This window comes from Leuresthes tenuis, unplaced genomic scaffold (genome assembly GCF_036924035.1).
Source record: "Leuresthes tenuis unplaced genomic scaffold, fLeuTen1.0.hap1 SCAF_19, whole genome shotgun sequence".
Lineage (NCBI taxonomy): Eukaryota > Metazoa > Chordata > Actinopteri > Atheriniformes > Atherinopsidae > Leuresthes > Leuresthes tenuis.
The window spans coordinates 19008344-19026755 of record NW_027325373.1 but is presented as its reverse complement, the minus strand read 5'-3'; the positions used below and the strand labels follow the sequence as shown (position 1 = coordinate 19026755).

Genomic DNA, 18412 nt, shown 5'->3' with positions numbered 1-18412 from the left:
GCTGACGCATTTCTCACCTGTCACTGAAAAAACAGTCGAAGAGATCATCTGCAGTCTGAGTTCATCAACATGCTGCCTTGATGAGTTGCCCACTAAATTTCTAAAGTCTGTGTTGAGCAGTTTGTTACCACAACTCGCTCATCTAGTTAACATCTCACTCCTGACTGGAACTTTTCCAAAAGCCTTAAAAACTGCTGTCAATAAGCCTCTTTTAAAGAAGAGCAGTCTTGATGCCACAGTACTGAACAACTACCGGCCCATATCAAACCTGCCATTCTAAGGCAAAGTCCGAGAAAAAGTTGTATACCAACAGCTTTCTGACTTTCTCCTGTCTAACAATAGGTTTTGATACTTTCCAATCAGGCTTTAGGCCCCACCACAGCACTGAGACAGCTCTGATCAAGGTGACAAACGATGTCTGCCTGAACACAGACGCAGGCAAAGTCTCAGTCTTAGTTCTGCTGGACCTGAGCACTGCCTTTGACACAGTTGACCATGCAATCTTATTACAGAGGTTAGAAGACTGGGTGGGAATCTCTGGTAGTGCTTTAAACTGGTTCAAGTCCTATCTTGAGGACAATAAGTATTTTGTTGAAATTGGTAACTGTCTGTTCTCGAGATGCACACTGAGATGCACACTCTCAGACCAAATAGCTATGACCTGTGGAGTTCCCCAGGGGTCCATCGTAGGACCCCTATTGTTCAATCTGTACATGCTCCCACTAGGCCAGCTAATTCGCCGCTATAATGTGTCCTACCACAACTATGCAGATGACACTCAGATCTATGTGTCACTGATGGCAGGAGAACACAGGCCTGCAGATACATGGTCATACATGGCATGTGTGGATGCAAAACAATTTACTCCTGCTAAACTCATCAGTCACTCATCAGTGTTGAGACTCTCTCTCTTAAACCTAATAATCAAGTTAGAAATCTAGGGGTAATATTGGACTCAGACCTGAACTTTAACAGCCACATTAAATCAATAACATCAGCAGCTTTTTACCATATAAAAAGCATTACCAGAATCAAAGGAATAGTGTCTAAACCTGACTTAGAAAGACTAATCCATGCATTTGTCTCCAGCAGGTTAGACTACTGTAACGGCCTGCTCACTGGACTCTCTAAACAGGCTGTAAGACAGCTGCAGTACATCCAGAATGCTGCTGCTCGAGTCCTGACTAGAACCAGGAAATATGACCATATTAGTCCAGTGCTTCGGTCTCTGCACTGGCTTCCTGTCGCTCAGAGATGAGACTTTAAAACAGTTCTACTTGTGTACAAGTCTCTTCATGGTTTAGCACCAAAGTACATCTGATATGTTAGACTCATATGAACCAACACGGACTTTGAGAACCTCAGGGAGGGGTCTCCTGCTGGTGCCCAGAGTCAGGACTAAACAAGGTAAGGCTGTATTTCAGTTTTATGTTCCTAAAATCTGGAACAGTCTTCCAGAAGACGTGAGACAGGCCTCAACTCTGACAATGTTTAAATCCAGGCTGAAAACAGTTCTGTTTATCTGTACATATGACAACTGAAAGTATTTTATCTTCACTCTTCGCTTTTAATTTAATTAATAAATTATTTTTTTTGGTTTGTTTTTGGAATGATTTTATTTGCCTTCTTGGGATTTTATGTAGTTGTAAAGCACTTTGAATAGCCTTGTATACGAATTGTGCTCTACAAATAAACTTGCCTTGCCTCTGTCATTTTATGTGACCTACCACTTTGTAGCTGAGTTACTGTCGTTCTCAATTGCTTCCACTTTGTTATAATACCACAGACAGTTGACTGTGGAATATTTAATAGTAAGGAAATTTCACGACTGGACTTGTTGCACAGGTGGAATTCACTGAGCTCCTGAGAGTGACCCATTCTTCCACATATGTTTGTAGAAGCAGTCTGCATGCCTAAGTGCTTGAACCTGTAGCCATAGAAGTGATTGGAACACCTGAATTTAATTATTTGGATGGGTGAGTGAATACTTATGGCAATATAGTGTATGTATGTAACCATAATCTACTTGCTTCAACATACCCACTTTCATCTGGAGAAAGCAGGCAGCATATTGAGGATCAGGTTCTTTGATTTCTCTAGTGCTACTAATACAATTCAGCCTGCACTGTTAAGTAAGAAGCTGCAGAAAACACAAGTGGCTGCTTCCACAACCACCTGGATTATTGACTACCTGACAAACAGACCACAGTTTGTGAGACTTAAGGATTGTTTTTCTGAGACGGTGGTCAGGGTTCCCACAGAGGACTGTACTCACCGTTTCTCTTCACTATCTACACCTCAGACTCCCAGTATAACTCAGAGTCCTGTCATCTATAGAAATACTCCAATTACTCTGCAGTTGTTGGTGTATCAGTGATGGATAAGAGGCTGAGGTTCAGGTCAATCACTTTGTGGGAACAATCACCTCATCTTAAACACAAACTAAATAAAAGAGATGAATGTGGATTTTTTTACGAGGACCAGCCAAACACCATCTCCATCCAAGGTGAAGGTGGTTGAGGACTACAGATACCTGGAGGTTTATCTGGCTGTTTTCAAGAAGCAACATAACAGATTGTTCTTCTCAAGGAAACTTAGGCTTCCAAGATGTTGCACATCTTCTACAAGTCTGTGGAGGAGAGTTCAATCTGCTTTGCAGCCATCTTTTGGGACAGCAGAATCAGAACCAGAGACTCGAAGAAATCAAATAAACTGCTAAAGAGGGCTGGTTCTGTACTTGGGACTGCTCTGGACCCAATTGTAAAAGGACGAATGCTTCATTAGCTGAAGAACATAAGCGATAACACCACACACACTCTACAGAAAATAGGGTAGAAACAACTGAGTGAGTTCAGTCAGACACTTCTTCAGCTAAAATGCAAAGCAGAAGGCTATATATATATATATATATATATATATATATATATAAAAAAAGCAAGTTATCGTTTATGTTAGAGACTTTTTAAAGTCAATGTTTGTTAAACCACCAAAAAAATATCCTAAAGTGGGAAAGGATAACTATTTAACAACTTATCCTGATTACAATTCATATTCAAGTTCTATTTTATATTAAATAATCTCCTTTTGTTGATGGGATTGTACTGTAAATACTGAAGCTTTTCCCATAAAGGAAAGTGCCACAATGGGATTTTTTAAATCCCACAATAAAAAGATGATTATAAATGGGTTTTCCCCCTTTGAATTAAACCTTTGGATTGTAGGCATCTGTAAACCATGTTAAAAAGGGATTTAAATATAGTGAGGCAGAATAAGTTGGTGTATTATATCCATTTAAAAACTGTACCAGTGTGGAAAAACCACATCCTAATGTTTTCCATGTTACTGTACAGACAATACTTCAGCTGAATAAACACAGGAAATCAAAACTCCCTTCGGACTCTCAGGGTTAAAAAACAAACCCACTCACAATCTATGTACATCATAGATTCACTGGCTGTTCCCATATTTTTACCAACCATGTCAGAGGGGAAGCAAATTGAGTCATTTAGCCTTTATTCAAATCCACAAACTCATGAGAAAATAAAGTCTCCCAAGTCAAACACCACTTAGCTTTTAACTATCCTTATTGTCTGTTTTGGGCCTATTTCAGTGTCAGTTTATTTAAAGCTTGAAGAGATTTTTGTGGTTAACAGTTTAAACCGAGGAAGACCCATCATTAAATATAACCTCCCCCAAATTCTTTTTCAGCTGCAACTATAAAAGCAGAAATTAGACTGTAGAATCATTATGAGTTTATTATGGATAAGTCACATTTAATTCGAGGATTTAGGTCTGGAGTTTTCCTACAAAGTGACTTCTGAGCCTCATCTGTAAAACTCACACACAGATTTTCTTTAAGAGTTTTTAATCATTTCACACAATTCAGGCACTTGTGGAGTGTAAAGGCATCATTTGGGTAGGTTCACAGTGGCTCATTTAAGCCTTGTAGTTACAGTAATTTGAAGCTTACAAATATGAGGATACGACTCAGATACTGATTGCTAATCAAGTCAAGAAAGCCATTTTGAAATGGTCAGCATTTGATACCAGTATTCACAAAGAAGAAAAAATGGTCCTAAAAGGCTAAAGGAACCTCTTTTTTTTTGGTACTTAAACTTGAGGGAATGTCACCCTTTGGTTTCTCTTCTGTATCAGAGGCCTCAGACGGGGGAAAATCAGTGGCCAGACTTGTCAAAGAGAACCTTCAGCTGCTCCTGGGTGGTGGCCTCTTTTTGTTGCATCAGGTCAGAGTGGCCTTTGGTAACACCCCAGGCATCAGGTGTAGACATGGCGGCGCAGAACGGACGTCCTGAGGCAGGCTTCAGCTTCTCCCAGTAGTCACGACGGGCCCTACACAGAAGCGCAAGTTAAAGGGTTCGTATTACATGCTCACAATTTCTTTGAGTGGCTTTGAGGTTCCAAAAACCTCATTCTGAAATTGTATGTTATTGCAGCACCAAAATGGACCAGCTACATTTTAACTCCTGGGTCTTTAAGGCCTTCATAATTGACTGAGCGCAAGTCAGATGCTTATTCTTTGTTCAGCATGTGCCAAACTGGCACAGGTATAGATGTGCACATGATGCGTCACTGTACTTAGTCACATCCCACCAGGTGGCCGATGTGCAATCAACTGGATCACATTCAGAAAGAAGTCAAGAGTTTATTTTTAACAAACTTTTAAAAAGAAAGGAGCAGAAAGCCAAATTTGTTTCTGCAACTCATCGAAACAACTGAAATTCAGGCTCAGTAATGCGAATTTGTAGTGAGCTGTGTTGCAGCGCCATGATACATTAAAAGTTTGTTCCAAATATTTAAGATGGAGTTTATTGTCCTTTTGTTGTACGGTTAAACAACACTGCTGAAGGGAGTGAACAAGAAAAAAAGATTAGAAACCACGATAAAGAGGCCACAAAACATTTTAACAGTCACAACTCAGCTCTGATTTAACATGGGCTGCATCATTGATTCTACACCAATTTAGATTAAATAGGTTTGAATAAAGAAAATAAAAAAAATAAATAAAAAAAACAGCAACTTTAGTGCAAAGATGTCTGTGTTACAAACAGAATAGTGATCAGGGTCTTTCACTTTAATTAGACAGATACGTCCCACTGTGACGTATGACCAGACATCCAGACTTTACGAGTTATCCAACATACAGAAGAGGTTAATTCATTTAAATATCAGGTGATCTGATTTCTGGACAGATGTTAATATCCTTGGTCCAAAAATGCTTTGGTAAAGAATTTTTGAGACCAGCCTTTAATTTTGGCAGCCGTGTTGAATGTTTTTTTGCCACTCAGGGACTGTCTGATATTATTCAGATGGAGCAGTGACGGAGGTCCATACCCTCCACTATGCAAATCTGTTTCATGGTGACATCGTTAAGAAAAGCTTGAACAAAGGAGGCACTTCAGGAACTTCAGAAACACTCCATTTGGTGTCAAACTGATAATCTTAACAAGCACAAAATTCATTAAAACACTCTGAAGGTGAGGAAAAATCCTTTCATGTCCTTACAATTTTTTAGGTTTTTTTGGAGAGAAAGAGTGAGGAAAAGAAAGAAATGCCTACCGTGCTCTGACCCAAGGCTTAGTGTGCATCTCAAGGCCACTTCCCCAGTTGCCATGCTTCTCTGAGGCAGCAGGCAGTAAACCCCGCTCAACCGCCAGCTCCTCAGCCAGGGCACGGGTGTGATACGGTTCAAACCCACAGCAGCCACCGATAAAACGAATACCGGCGTTGTATGCTTCCCGGGCGTATTTATGCATGTCCCATCTGGTCAGGGTCCTAGGTTCCAGAGCTGTTGGAACAAACATGAGCATATTTCTGTTATTTTCCATGTCAACATCTGGATTGAGAAATGAGACGTGGAGGCTTGGCTGCGCACCGAATGGGAACTCCACCAGGTCGATGAATCCCTGCCGGTTACAGTCAGGGGTGTGAAAGGCCAGTGGCTGGGTCATGTAGTGGGCCTTCAGGCCAGCCTTCTCCACTCCCTCCTTCATCAGTTTCACAGTCTTCACGCAGATTTCTGGGTCAAAGTGGCAGTTTACCCCCACAATCTGAGCCCCTACAAATATGAGACACACAATTAATACAGTTTTTAGACAGGGAAAAACCAGGTTTCCATTTCTGGTTTAATTTAACAATTGAGCTGAAAACCAATAATATTCTAATACTTGTGTAAAGGTTTGCTTTTAATTCAGCATTGCTTCATCCTACCACTAGATGGCAGCAAAAATATGTTTGTTTTGTTTTAAAGAAAGAGCTTAAATAAAAAAAAAAAAAAAAAAAAAAAAAAAAAAAAAAATTATAAATGACACCAAGTTCACATTCCTAAATGATCAGAGATATAAAGGAAAACCAGTAAAACAAGCTTGGTGCATAGATTTTGGAAGATGTGGGGTCTGTGATACTAGTGGGGTTATTTTAGATACCAAAATAACCACAACACTCGTTGCGTGTGGAGACAAGCAACAAATTAAACAACAGTCAGGACAGAGTATATATATATATATATATATAAAAAAAATAAATAAAAAAAAATATTTCCAGCTTGACCTCATAATTTCTGGTCTGCAGTTAATAACAAATTAATCAGAATTTTTGGAGTTTTATGGCTTTACGAGTGTGGATCAAAATAATGCAATGATAGCAAAACAGGCAACATAACTTCCTTGCAGAAGGACATGAATAGGATGTCTCGTGTGATTGCGTTTGACATGTTCATACAGGTTGTCATCATCTATAAACTCTAATACATGATGACTATCTAATCAAAATGAGTCAAATATACAACATTAATCTTATTAGCAAGTATGGGGCGGTATCTGTAGAAGCTCCATGACACGAGATATGATATTTATGCTGAGTCAGACAGGTTTATGAGGATAATCTGTCCTAAAACTGATTAGACAAGTCTATAAAGTAGTACATTTAACAAGTTACAGGTTTAACATGACAAACAAATTCCCAGCTAGATGTGCATCCCTCAGGGTATTTGTACTGGATCATATTTTCCAGTTTGGACAAGTATGCATTTTATATGACAAAAGGACTATCTTTTTGTGTAGTCATGGAACTTTGCTCTGCGTAATTATACATAAACTGAAGACGGCAAAGTTCACAGCTAAAAGAATGGAGGTAAGATAAGGAGGTTATTTCTTTTTCAATGTTTTCCATGCGACAAATCTTCCAGTCCCAGACCCCGAGTTACGATCCGCCCCTTTACCTTCAAACAATCTATCAGCAACACGATGTGACAGCAGTTTGAAGTTTGGTAGGTTGTCATACCAGCTTTGACAAGTCTGACAGCGCAGTCTCCAGGGCTGACTCCATTCAGGTCACCCTCAGGTCCAATACACAAAGATGCAGCCACAGGCTTTCCAGTGGTCTTCAGAACCTGGACCGCCCACTCCGCCTCTTCCACGTGCTCAAAGTACTACATGCAAGCAAAGAAGAAGCAGCGAAGACAGTTTATCATCTGCCACAATTCCTGGAGACATTTTAAAGCTGCTGTAAATAAATCTGTAACAGTCCAGTCAAATGACAATCTGTATGTGGAAGTTGTTTTTAAGCTGGTCAAGACAGTGACATACTCAATGGCTAAATAAAAGACACAAAACAAAGACTTAAATATGAACCTGAGATTTGTTCAGGTTGTTTCTGCTGCCCCCTACTGGAACAAAACTAAAGTTTCAGGTTTAAGCAAACATCAGGTTTAAATGCACCATCAAACATGTTGGTGCAACCTCCAAAATGTATGCACTGCTGCAGTTAAAGCAAACATATCAGCCTAATAATACAATTTCGAATCCTCAGTAAAAGAGATCAACATGTTTAACTTCATGGTTCAAGGATTACTCCAAAATACCTAAAAACTAAAAGTGTTTTGCTGCACAATTTTTGCCCATTTCTGCTACTCAAAAACAAAAATTACAAACGAATCATTGCATAATCAAGTCATGAGAATAAACTTTGCGTCAAGGCAGAGCTACAGAGCTCCTGAAGCTTTATGCGTTGCACTTAGTCTGATGGTTTTATTTTTTTTTATATATACATACACACACACACACACTTATGTTTAAAATTGAGGGGAAAGAAGCAGAGAAATATGACCCGAGAGCCAAAAATAAAGAAAAATAAAAAAAAAGGCATGTGGCCTCTTTGTTGCCACCTGGAATGTTCATCTTAAAACTGAGAGTGGCAGTGAAAATAAATGCTCGAAGCCATCTCATTTACGTGCAGAGTTTAAAAAGATAATTTCTGGACCTTCTGTTGTGTTTTTCTGGATTAAAACCTTGCAGCTTTTGGAGTCTTGACTACTTTCTCCAACCAGTGCTTAACTTTGAAAAGCACAGAAAGGGAACCTTATACTTATCTTGAGGCAGAGTTAGTGAGAGGTGTGATCTGCCACACCTTTCCCCTTATGGCTCTGAAGCCCTCGTGAGTGGCAGGAGCCTTTGAGATGTGCGCACATATTTCATCCTGTGCTACTTTAGTGTCAAATATTCTTTCAAAAACTCATGTGAGGCCAAGTTACCTCTTTACATTCAAGATTTACAAGCTCATAACAGCAGCTTTAAGCTGTGGAACAAAAGAAAAATCACATTTAAGTGTTTAACACATACTTCTGCAATCAAGAAGTCCACGTCTTTCTTCACAAAGACGTCAATCTGTTTCTGGAAGATGGCCTTGACGTCATCCGCACTCTTGCAGCTGAGGTAAGAAGGAGTCTGAGAGACGCCTCCTGCCACCAGAGCATCACCCTCATTGGCCACCTCCCTGGCAAGATCACAAGCTGCCTCGTTTATTTGCTGGCCCTGTGGTTCAAAGGAGGGGGAAAGGTTTCAATTTTCACTTCTACAGGGAGCAAACCTGCTGTAAGGCCAACAACATGAGACCTCGGAGCAGCTGCACATTAAAACACATCGCAGTACTCACAGTGAATTTCTGAGTCTGTCCTCTGTTCTGCAGTTTGTCATCGCTGGCGTAGAAAGTGAAAGTTTGCATGACATTGGCCCCAGCCCTCAGGAACTCCCTGTGCAGCTGCCGCACTGCAACAAAGAGACTACCCTTTAAACACCTCACCTGTTTGTCATTAAAGGGGTTTCACATGTTAGGCGCATAAAGAAAGGGGAGTATACCCGCTTCTGGGTGCTCGGCGGCTGCCTCGGGTGTCCACGGTCCTGCTTTGACATAACCTCTCTTCTCCAGGGCGATCACGAAGCCTCCGTCCCCGATAACGACCTCTCCAGCATCCAAGCGCTCCAGAATGTTCTGCACGGAGTTAAAACGCGCAACAAGCAGGTCACATAAAAGTCATGCATACAAATTTGCCACTGTTCAACATTCCAGAAATTTTCAACTTGAAAAATGTGCAAGAGTAGAGACAAAAACAGAATAACGCAATAATTTAGTACTTGTCAGCGTGCACCCTTACCTTCTTTGTTCCAGCTGGTGCCATGATCTTTGCAGCAGTGATCGGCCAACTCTTCTCAAATTGCACTGCTCCTTAGAGTTTGGAAAAGGACCTGACAAAGCAGCCATGCTGTATTTATAATCCAAGGAGGGAGCGGAGCTCCTGATGTCACCGGAGGAACCGCCCATCTCTTTCTCAATATAATTATCTTCCATCTACCCTCTTCTGCGGCACAGCAACTTTGCACAACGCAGACTATTGTTCATGAAAGCAGAGTGTCTTTTGCTTTGTTTATTGTTTGTGTTCATGTGATAAATCAATAAGATTATATGATATCTGAGACCTTATATAGCCCAGTAGCCATAATACTGAGGCAATACAACTCCACATGCCAGAAATGCTCTTTAGAGACCGCCTGAGGTCTGTCTCAGTAAAGAAGACATTTGCAGTTTGGTCAACAATAGACACTAAAGTCTTCAGGCAAACAAAACCAAATCTGTTTATTCTCTCCTTAGAAAAACACCAACAACCCATTTATGTATTCTGTGAATATTTGAAAATGAGTAGATGACATCTGGACTGATGTATTAATACCTATAGGCTACAAGATATGTTGTGCTGGATTTAGGTAGCTGGATGCAAAAGAAAACACGTCAAGGACTGATTTTTAAAATGCTCATTTGAAAGCTCTTATTTTGGGGGTTTACTCAGCTAAAACTATTGCACCTGGCCAGTGCAGCCTTTGGTTAACTTGTAATCTTTTAAGTGGTCTTCAGCAATAGTTCTCCAGCCTTTCTGGAAATCTTTTAACGTTTTACTTTGGACATTAACTTCTTTTTTACCCCAGTCCTTGTACATGCCCATTTTCAGAGAAATGTCTCTTTTGTTTGTGAAGCCACAGAAGCATAAAGCAGGCTCCTAACTCAAGGGATGAACAAGTGTTGTGTTTGCAACAGACAATTTAGCAAAGAACCAGTTTTAAATATATTTAGGCACTTTGTTACCAGCAGCCTGTCACAAAGACATATAATTTATTCCCATTTCTTTTGTTTCATCTATGAAAAACATCAAAGATAACATAGTTTGAGAGACTTGATCATATTAACATACACTGCTTCTGTGTATTGGATAGGATTTTGGTGCATGATCAGAGCGCTTTGGCCTTTTAGTCTAGTTGAGCGTATACAGTCCTCCAGGGCTATTGTCCTGAAGGTTTTAGATGTTTCCCTGCTTTAACATACCTGATTCAGATGAAATAGATCTCTTCAAAAGATTGTTAAGTTGTTAATGTCTGCTAATGATGAATTGATCTGAATCAGGTGTGTTGAAGCAGGGAAACATCTAAAACCTACAGGACAGCGGCCAGTTGTCATCATGTGCCAGAAAATCCTCTCTGTCTCTTAACACACACTCTCTTCTATTTGTACCATTTACAATGTCTTCCAATACCACTAAAGCAGCCATTGTTTTTAATGGTATGCACTGCAACACTTTGCGCATGCTTTTATATCCACTCGTGTAATTGCAGATCAGTTAATTGTTCATCAGTTATTATTGCTCATGTGTCTCAAATGTGCACATCACTCAGTCTGAGGAGAAATTGGGTTCACATTTATTTATTATAACAGTTTCCCAATATCACCTCTAAATGTTGCCAAAGAATCAACAGCTGTAGAAAAGTGCATACGCCACCACATATTTCCACGGTCATTTCGCTCTTGATACATACAAAGTGAGTACGCCGCTTTTTTGTGCGTACGCACCCTTTGTACATGAGGCCCCAGATTTGGACATCCCTGTTATACATACAGGAGGCATTTAACTCTCAAAATGCATTATCTGGGTGTGTTAACTTGGTTTTGAGAATTCTAATTTACTAAGATTTCTGTCAGACTGACATGTTTACATGCATTTCAAAGGTCAGGTTTTGGACTAACACAGTACATTTTTCACCAGTGTTATGTAAACTAAATAACCAGCAGTGCCAATCTTCTGATTTTTTATTTGTCGATATGTCATCGGATATAAATTTGTTTTTAATCGGCAAAGAAAATTTGTGTAAAGCTCGAGAAGATAGTCAAAAGTGTGAAATTAGAGCTCTGATGTACATTGCTGAAGCATATCTAATCAAATTCTCTCATAAAAGTAAACAGTGTAGATACTCGATCCAATTAGGTAACAAATGATGTGAAAGGACTTCTTTTTACTGCAGTCGGAATCATCTGTCGTCAGCTGCGAATGAGTTTAACTTCATTTAAGCCCTTTTTTTGGGAAACAATAATCAAATTTTGGAAGATTTAATAGTTCATGAACAGAAAGCAGAAGACTTTACACGTGGAGACTATATTCACTCATTTTAAGCTATTTTACTTGTAGACTACTTTTTAAAGAATTCAAATGTGTAAAAAGGAACAGGAGTTATTGAATAGGTTATTTGGCATATCAAAGTTCAGATAAGTGGGAGTAAAACCTGGAATATTTCTTCAAGGTGGTGCCTTTAAACATGTTTTTCCAAACACTTTGTCACCTGGCACAAATAACAAACAAAAGTTTAATCAGCAATCACTGTTAAAAAGCCTTATGGCTGTGGGGACAAAGGACCTCCTGAACCTCTCAGTCCTGAGATGAGCCTCTCACTGCAGCACCTTAACCGCACTGGCTACCCCTGCCATGTCTGTACCTATCGCAATATCTGCAGCCTCTTTAAATCTTTTAACCCAATGCTTACTTCCTTTTTCTCTTCCTTTTTCTCTTTCATATTTTCATATTTTTAATCCAAATGTTTTTATGTTTATAATATGTTTTTTTTGCTTTGTTTTGAATCTTTGTGGTGCAGGATGGCTCTGCGGGAGCACCTTCAATTTCTTTGTACCTCCACAGTGCAATGACAATAAAGGCTATTCTATTCTATTCTATTCTAAACAACAAGGAGTTGTGACTTCAAAAATAAAGCTGAACTGTGTCTACAATACCAGTTCAACTAAACATTGTCTTTTTAATCCAAGCGGTATAATCTCTGAGGGGGTTTAAAACAATTTTATTTGTATTATAACTGACAAGGCAGTGCAGAAACAAAACAAGAATGACTTCATACACATATTAAGATTAAAAAGAAATCAAATAGTAGTGGAAGATAACATAGAAAGTTTGAATGAATTTGATTAAAAGTGCATGAAAATATCTAAAAAATGCATGTTAAAATATTAACTTTGGTACAGGATGCTTATGCTTTAGTAATTCAGAAGCAAACGTCAAAAGATTATACGAAAAATAATCAGACAAAACAACCAGACCTTTGGATATCACAGCAGTGTTGTCCTGCTTTTTTATTGTAGAAGTATCTGTGAAGTGTATTTATGACAGAAGAAAAAGTGCTGCTTGTGTATAGCTGGAATAAAATGTGTGATATGAGTGTGTGTGTGAAGAGCTGAATGAGAAACACTTTGTTAAGAGCTTTGTAAAACCTACATAACATAACATCACCTGCCCTCTAGTTGCAATAGGGTCTTTTTCCATGTGCAGTCAGTGCTGATGCTTAATCTAAAACAAACTCGACACATGCGGAACCCTCAAAAAGAGCGCTCCTGCTACCAGCCCCCGTTTTTTAAATAAAAGAAGAGAAAAAGTGAAAAGTCCAGCTGAGCTTCGACCACACAACAACATATTTTCAGACCTGTTAAAATGTCAAATCAAAAATATTCCCTGGAGCCTTGTTAATCATTGCCACATTATTACACTGTTGTATGTAGGGAATTCCTGCAGATGCAGCTGTAACTCAAAGGACTCTGAACTCTACATTTCATATGTACGTTGAGCTATTTTTCTCTCAATATACAGTATTCATATTGACCACAGGTTTTGTGCTAAAGTGGAGAAACAAATTCAAAACCATTTCAGTAACTGGAAGTGGATTTAGCCACGTGGGTCTGAAAATAACTAAAGCACATTTTTCTTTTTTGGTTGCTTGGGTAGAAGTTGGGCACACTTAAGGGGCTGTTATTGGCACTGCCTGTGTAAATGTAAGTCAGTTCGTTGCAGAATCAGAGCAACAGCAAACTATGTTCAGACTAAATTAGGAAAAAACTGTCTTAAACACAGTAAAAATGGCCATTTTGGGTCCATATACGGTATACAGTAGTATGTACAGAGGCTACAAACAAAATTATTTCACTGTCTTAAAACTTCTGAATTCTCAGTCTTTAAGTATCTAAAATTACTTGATAAATCAAAAGTATGTCCACAGCTTCCAGGGGATGGGAGGCTTGGAAAATGGATTTCTCCCGCTTTCCAAACTTCTTCATCTGAATTAACATTTTTCACCATCCTGTTATCTTTCCCTTAGTCAGCACAACAATAATTACACAGAAACTAACACTTCAGTCCAGTTTACCATGGTGATGCCCTCCTGCAGCGATCCAGCCAAGATCAACAAAACAAAATGAGTCCTGGCAACCATTGGTATGTCAGACTGAGCCTGGAGATAAATTAGGAAAAAAACAAACTCAGGAGAGAAAGGCTGTTGGAACACGTAAAGACGCTCATGTAATGTTCTCGGTGATGTGTACATATGGATTTGTGGGAGCGAAATCACTTTTAACACTCTACAAACGCAGAAAAGTTTTCAAGAAAGCCTCAAAAACATAAATCTATAATTGTTCATTAATCACAGTCTTTATCAAACAAGCACAAATACAAAGGAAATGATTTTCAGTGTCTTCATTGACCAACTTCATCTTATTTACAAATAGAGACAAATCTAGAAATAGGAAAAGTTGGGAAGGATGCAAAAAAAAGAAAGAAAAGACAGGTTCAAGTCACCTGTCTTTGTTCCACAGCTGCACCCCATAACCAATCACCTCCCCACAGGATTTAGTTTCTGTCACAGTTTCTGTTTTCTGTCACAGTATATATTTTGATTGCTGTTATGTTCAGGCTTTGTCACATTTTATGTTTCCATAATTATGTTTTCAGGTTCTTTGTCATGTTCTTAGATTCTGTTCTTGTCATGTTTCTCCCCTGCCATCAGCTTCACTCACATCACCTGTTTCCTTGTCATCAGCTGCACGCACTCAGTAATCCCTCCCTCCACAGCATTTAGTCTCCTGGTTTCCTTTCATTCATTGCAGAATCCTCACCAACCCTTCATGTCTTGTCCATGAAAGCTAAGTCTGGTTTCCTGCCTCATAGTCTTGCCATAGTCATAGTCTTTGTCAGAGTTATTTATTCCATAGTTTTGTTTTCACAGTCTCGTTTTTTCATGTTTAAGTATTTCTTATTATCTGGCTCAGCCGCACTTTTTGTTCTTGCTCCCTCTTTTTTGAATAAACCCTTTTGAATCTTGAAAGAATTGCATCTGGGTCCTACCTCACCAACGATCCCTGACAGTTTCCAGGTTTCCCTCAGTTCATTGCAAAAATCCTCACCTCACTTCATGCAACAAGTTCACAGTTTTTCACATTTTTTCAGGTTTGGTCAGGTCAGGTTTTGCCTCTTAGTTTCCACAGTTATAGTCTTGTCTTGTCTTGTTTATTTGTTCCAGGGCGTCAACATTGGGTATAAAAGGAACCACCATCAAAGATTTAGTCTTTCCAAACAGCAATGGATTATGGTTCATCACTTTGTGCTAAACTCCTTCTTATAATCATCAATAAGTTCAAAGAAGAAACAAATCCTTAATTTGTGCTTGACTGGCCTGCTGCCCAAAACTGTCTTGTATTAAAAATTGATGGAGCATCATGAAGAGGAGAATCAAACTACAAACCACTGACTGTTGAGCAGCTAGAATCTATCATTCAGGCAGAATGGACACAGATTCCTCTGAAAAACTGCAACAATTAGTTCCCAAGCAATTAAAAAGTCTATTTAAGGAAACTGAGGAAACACGTGGTAAACATCCCTCTATAACAACATTTTTTTTAGTTCATATTTACTGGATACACTGAATTTGTTCAGTGAAGACACCAAAGATAATTTCTTTGTACTTTTGTTTGTTAAATGAAGATTCAAACGAAGTAACAAATTACAGATTTAAGTTTTTGTTGTTGTCTGAATGCTTTGAATCAGCTGTATCAGCAACAATACAGAGTCCAATGGCCCTTTTCCAATAGTACCTACTTGGCTCGACTTGACAGGACTCGGTTTAGGTAATTTTTGTCTGGGTGGGGTCATTATAGCAAATCGGCCGAAAGTCCCGTGATGTCATTCGGACGTGACACCTTTTCATTTTGGGACGCTCCGTCTAGCTCCCACTGGATTCTTTCATCAGACACCAAGCACAGAAACATCTGCATTGTTGGACCACGGCGTTGGTTGCATGTAGCCACGTGCTCCGTTAACTATCACAAAAACAATAACATCATGTGGTCACTGTTGACAGGTTTTTAAAAATAGTGGGTTTGTTTTATGAAGGACTCACTTTCATGACTCATCCAGTGATGTCACTCCTTGCCCAATCAGTGGCCTGCAGTCTGTGGACGTCACATTTTCGACTTGACTCATCTCACGTGAAACCCGGGCCAAGTAGGTGTTACAAATGTACCTGGTACCGGGTGTACTACCTAATGGAAAACCCTAAAAACTGAGTCAAGTAGGTACAAGTAGAAATGGGCCATAAGATACAGAAAATGTGAGGTGCAGCTAAGGATGATGGGAAAGTAGTTGATTTGCCAAATAGATCTGCAAATATTGAACAATTAATGTTGAACAGATGAGGCAATTTGAATACAATCAGAATTCAATATATATTAAAATAAATCCATAGGATATATGAATGTTGGTTTTGACAGTGAAATGTGACAGTGAAGCGGCTTTTGAAATAGTTAGATCAAATTTGTCGTATGGTCATCAAATTCAGTGCTTAATCTTCTGGGGAACAAGAATGTTTGAATTTGAGAACACATCAACCAAATGCTGTCTTATACCTGAACTAAAGCAGTGTATTTATAGACTATACTATCCTTAAATAAACTCAATAATTGTGACATGATCATTTAATCATACAGTTAATGTTGACAACAAACAAATGCAGCCAAATAGAAGAATATGTCATGTTTTCAGTTTTGTTTTTGTCTTGTTTTCAGGTTTTAGGTTTATTTCTTGTCATATTTTTTCCCTTGTCACATTAGGTTCACTCAAGTCACCTGTTTTTGTTCCACAGCTGCACCCCATCACCAATCACCGCCCCACAGTATTTAGTTTCCAGGTTTCCCTCTGTTCATTGCAAAAAATCCTCAGCTCACTTCATGCAACAAGTTCACAGTTTTTCACGTTTTTTCAGGTTTGGTCAGGTCAGGTTTTGCCTCTGTTTCCACAGTTATAGTCTTGTCTTGGCTTGTTTATTTGTTCCAGGGCGTCAACATTGGGTATAAAAGGAACCACCATCAAAGATTTAGTCTTTCCAAACAACAATGGATTATGGTTCATCACTTTGTGCTAAACTCCTTCTTATAATCATCAATAAGTTCAAAGAAGAAACAAATCCTTAATTTGTGCTTGACTGGCATGCAGCCCACATCTGTCTTGTATTAAAAATTGATGGAGCATCATGAAGAGGAGAATCAAACTACAAACCACTGACTGTTGAGCAGCTAGAATCTATCATTCAGGCAGAATGGACACAGATTCCTCTGAAAAACTGCAACAATTAGTTCCCGAGCAATTAAAAAGTCTATTAAAGGAAACTGAGGGAACACGAGGTAAACATCCCTCTATAACAACATTTTTTTAGTTCATATTTACTGGATACACTGAATTTGTTCAATGAAGACACCAAAGATAATTTCTTTGTACTTTTGTTTGTTAAATAAAGATTCAAACGAAGTAACAAATTACAGATTTAGGTTTTTGTTGTTGTCTGAATGCTCTGAATCAGCTGTATCAGTAACAATACAGAGTCCAATGGCCCTTTTCCAATAGTACCTACTTGGCTCGACTTGACAGGACCCGGTTTAGGTCGTTTTTATTACAATTGAGTATCACCTCGGTCACCTCGGACAGTGAAATGTGACAGTGAAGCGGCTTTTGAAATAGTTAGATCAAATTTGTCGTATGGTCATCAAATTCAGTGCTTAATCTTCTGGGGAACATTAATGTTTGAATTTGAGAACACATCAACCAAATGCTGTCTTATACCTGAACTAAAGCAGTGTATTTATAGACTATACTATCCTTAAATAAACTCAATAATTGTGACATGATCATTTAATCATACAGTTAATGTTGACAACAAACAAATGCAGCCAAATAGAAGAATATGTCATGTTTTCAGTTTTTCAGTTTTGTTTTTGTCTTGTTTTCAGGTTTTAGGTTTATTTCTTGTCGTGTTTTTTCCCTTGTCACATTAGGTTCACTCAAGTCACCTGTTTTTGTTCCACAGCTGCACCCCATCACCAATCACCGCCCCACAGTATTTAGTTTCCAAGTTTCCCTCTGTTCAACCAGTTCACCGTTTTTCAGGTTTGGTCAGGTGTGGTCAGGTCAGGTTTTGCCTCTTAGTTTTCACAGTCATAGTCTTGTCTTGTCTTGTGTATTTATTCCACAGTTAAGATATTTCTTAACTGCCACGCTTTTTGTTCTTATTTTGTTAAATAAATCAAGTTTTTTCATTGAAGTTCTGCATCTGGGTCCTCCCTCTACACCATCCGTGACAGAATGTTCAACTTTATATTCTTGTGTGACTTCTAAAAGCTCATTGCAGTGCACAATATTAGCTGATAAGTTGTTTTTTCTAATAAGAAAATTACCTGGATAAGAGCTTCTCAGGTGAAACCCACAGCATTTATTTGAATTTTATCATAATCTATGCTAAATTAGACTCACTCTCACTGTTACTCCTGCACAGGTAGTTGCTTTGTGCTGTAGTCAACCTTAGGAGATTAAATGTACAATACCTTCTTAACATATGTTTTATTGAAAGTACTTGAATCCTTTAACAAATCCATGCGAGCCCATCCAGTCTAAATCAACTGTTTGCCACCTGATTTGAGT

At 38.8% G+C, this 18412-nt stretch overlaps 1 protein-coding gene across 1 annotated transcript; it reads right to left on the bottom strand.

Moving 5' to 3' along the window:
• Positions 1-3480: 3480 nt before the first annotated feature.
• On the bottom strand, positions 3481-9557 carry bhmt (betaine-homocysteine methyltransferase). Its single transcript, XM_072372487.1, has 8 exons — positions 9449-9557; positions 9153-9285; positions 8950-9062; positions 8637-8828; positions 7300-7447; positions 5894-6076; positions 5578-5806; positions 3481-4350 (listed from the first exon to the last, which is right to left on the bottom strand). Exons 1-8 carry the CDS (start codon positions 9470-9472, stop codon positions 4176-4178), a joined length of 1197 nt encoding a protein of 398 aa, XP_072228588.1. The 5' UTR covers positions 9473-9557; the 3' UTR covers positions 3481-4175.
• Positions 9558-18412: the final 8855 nt, after the last annotated feature.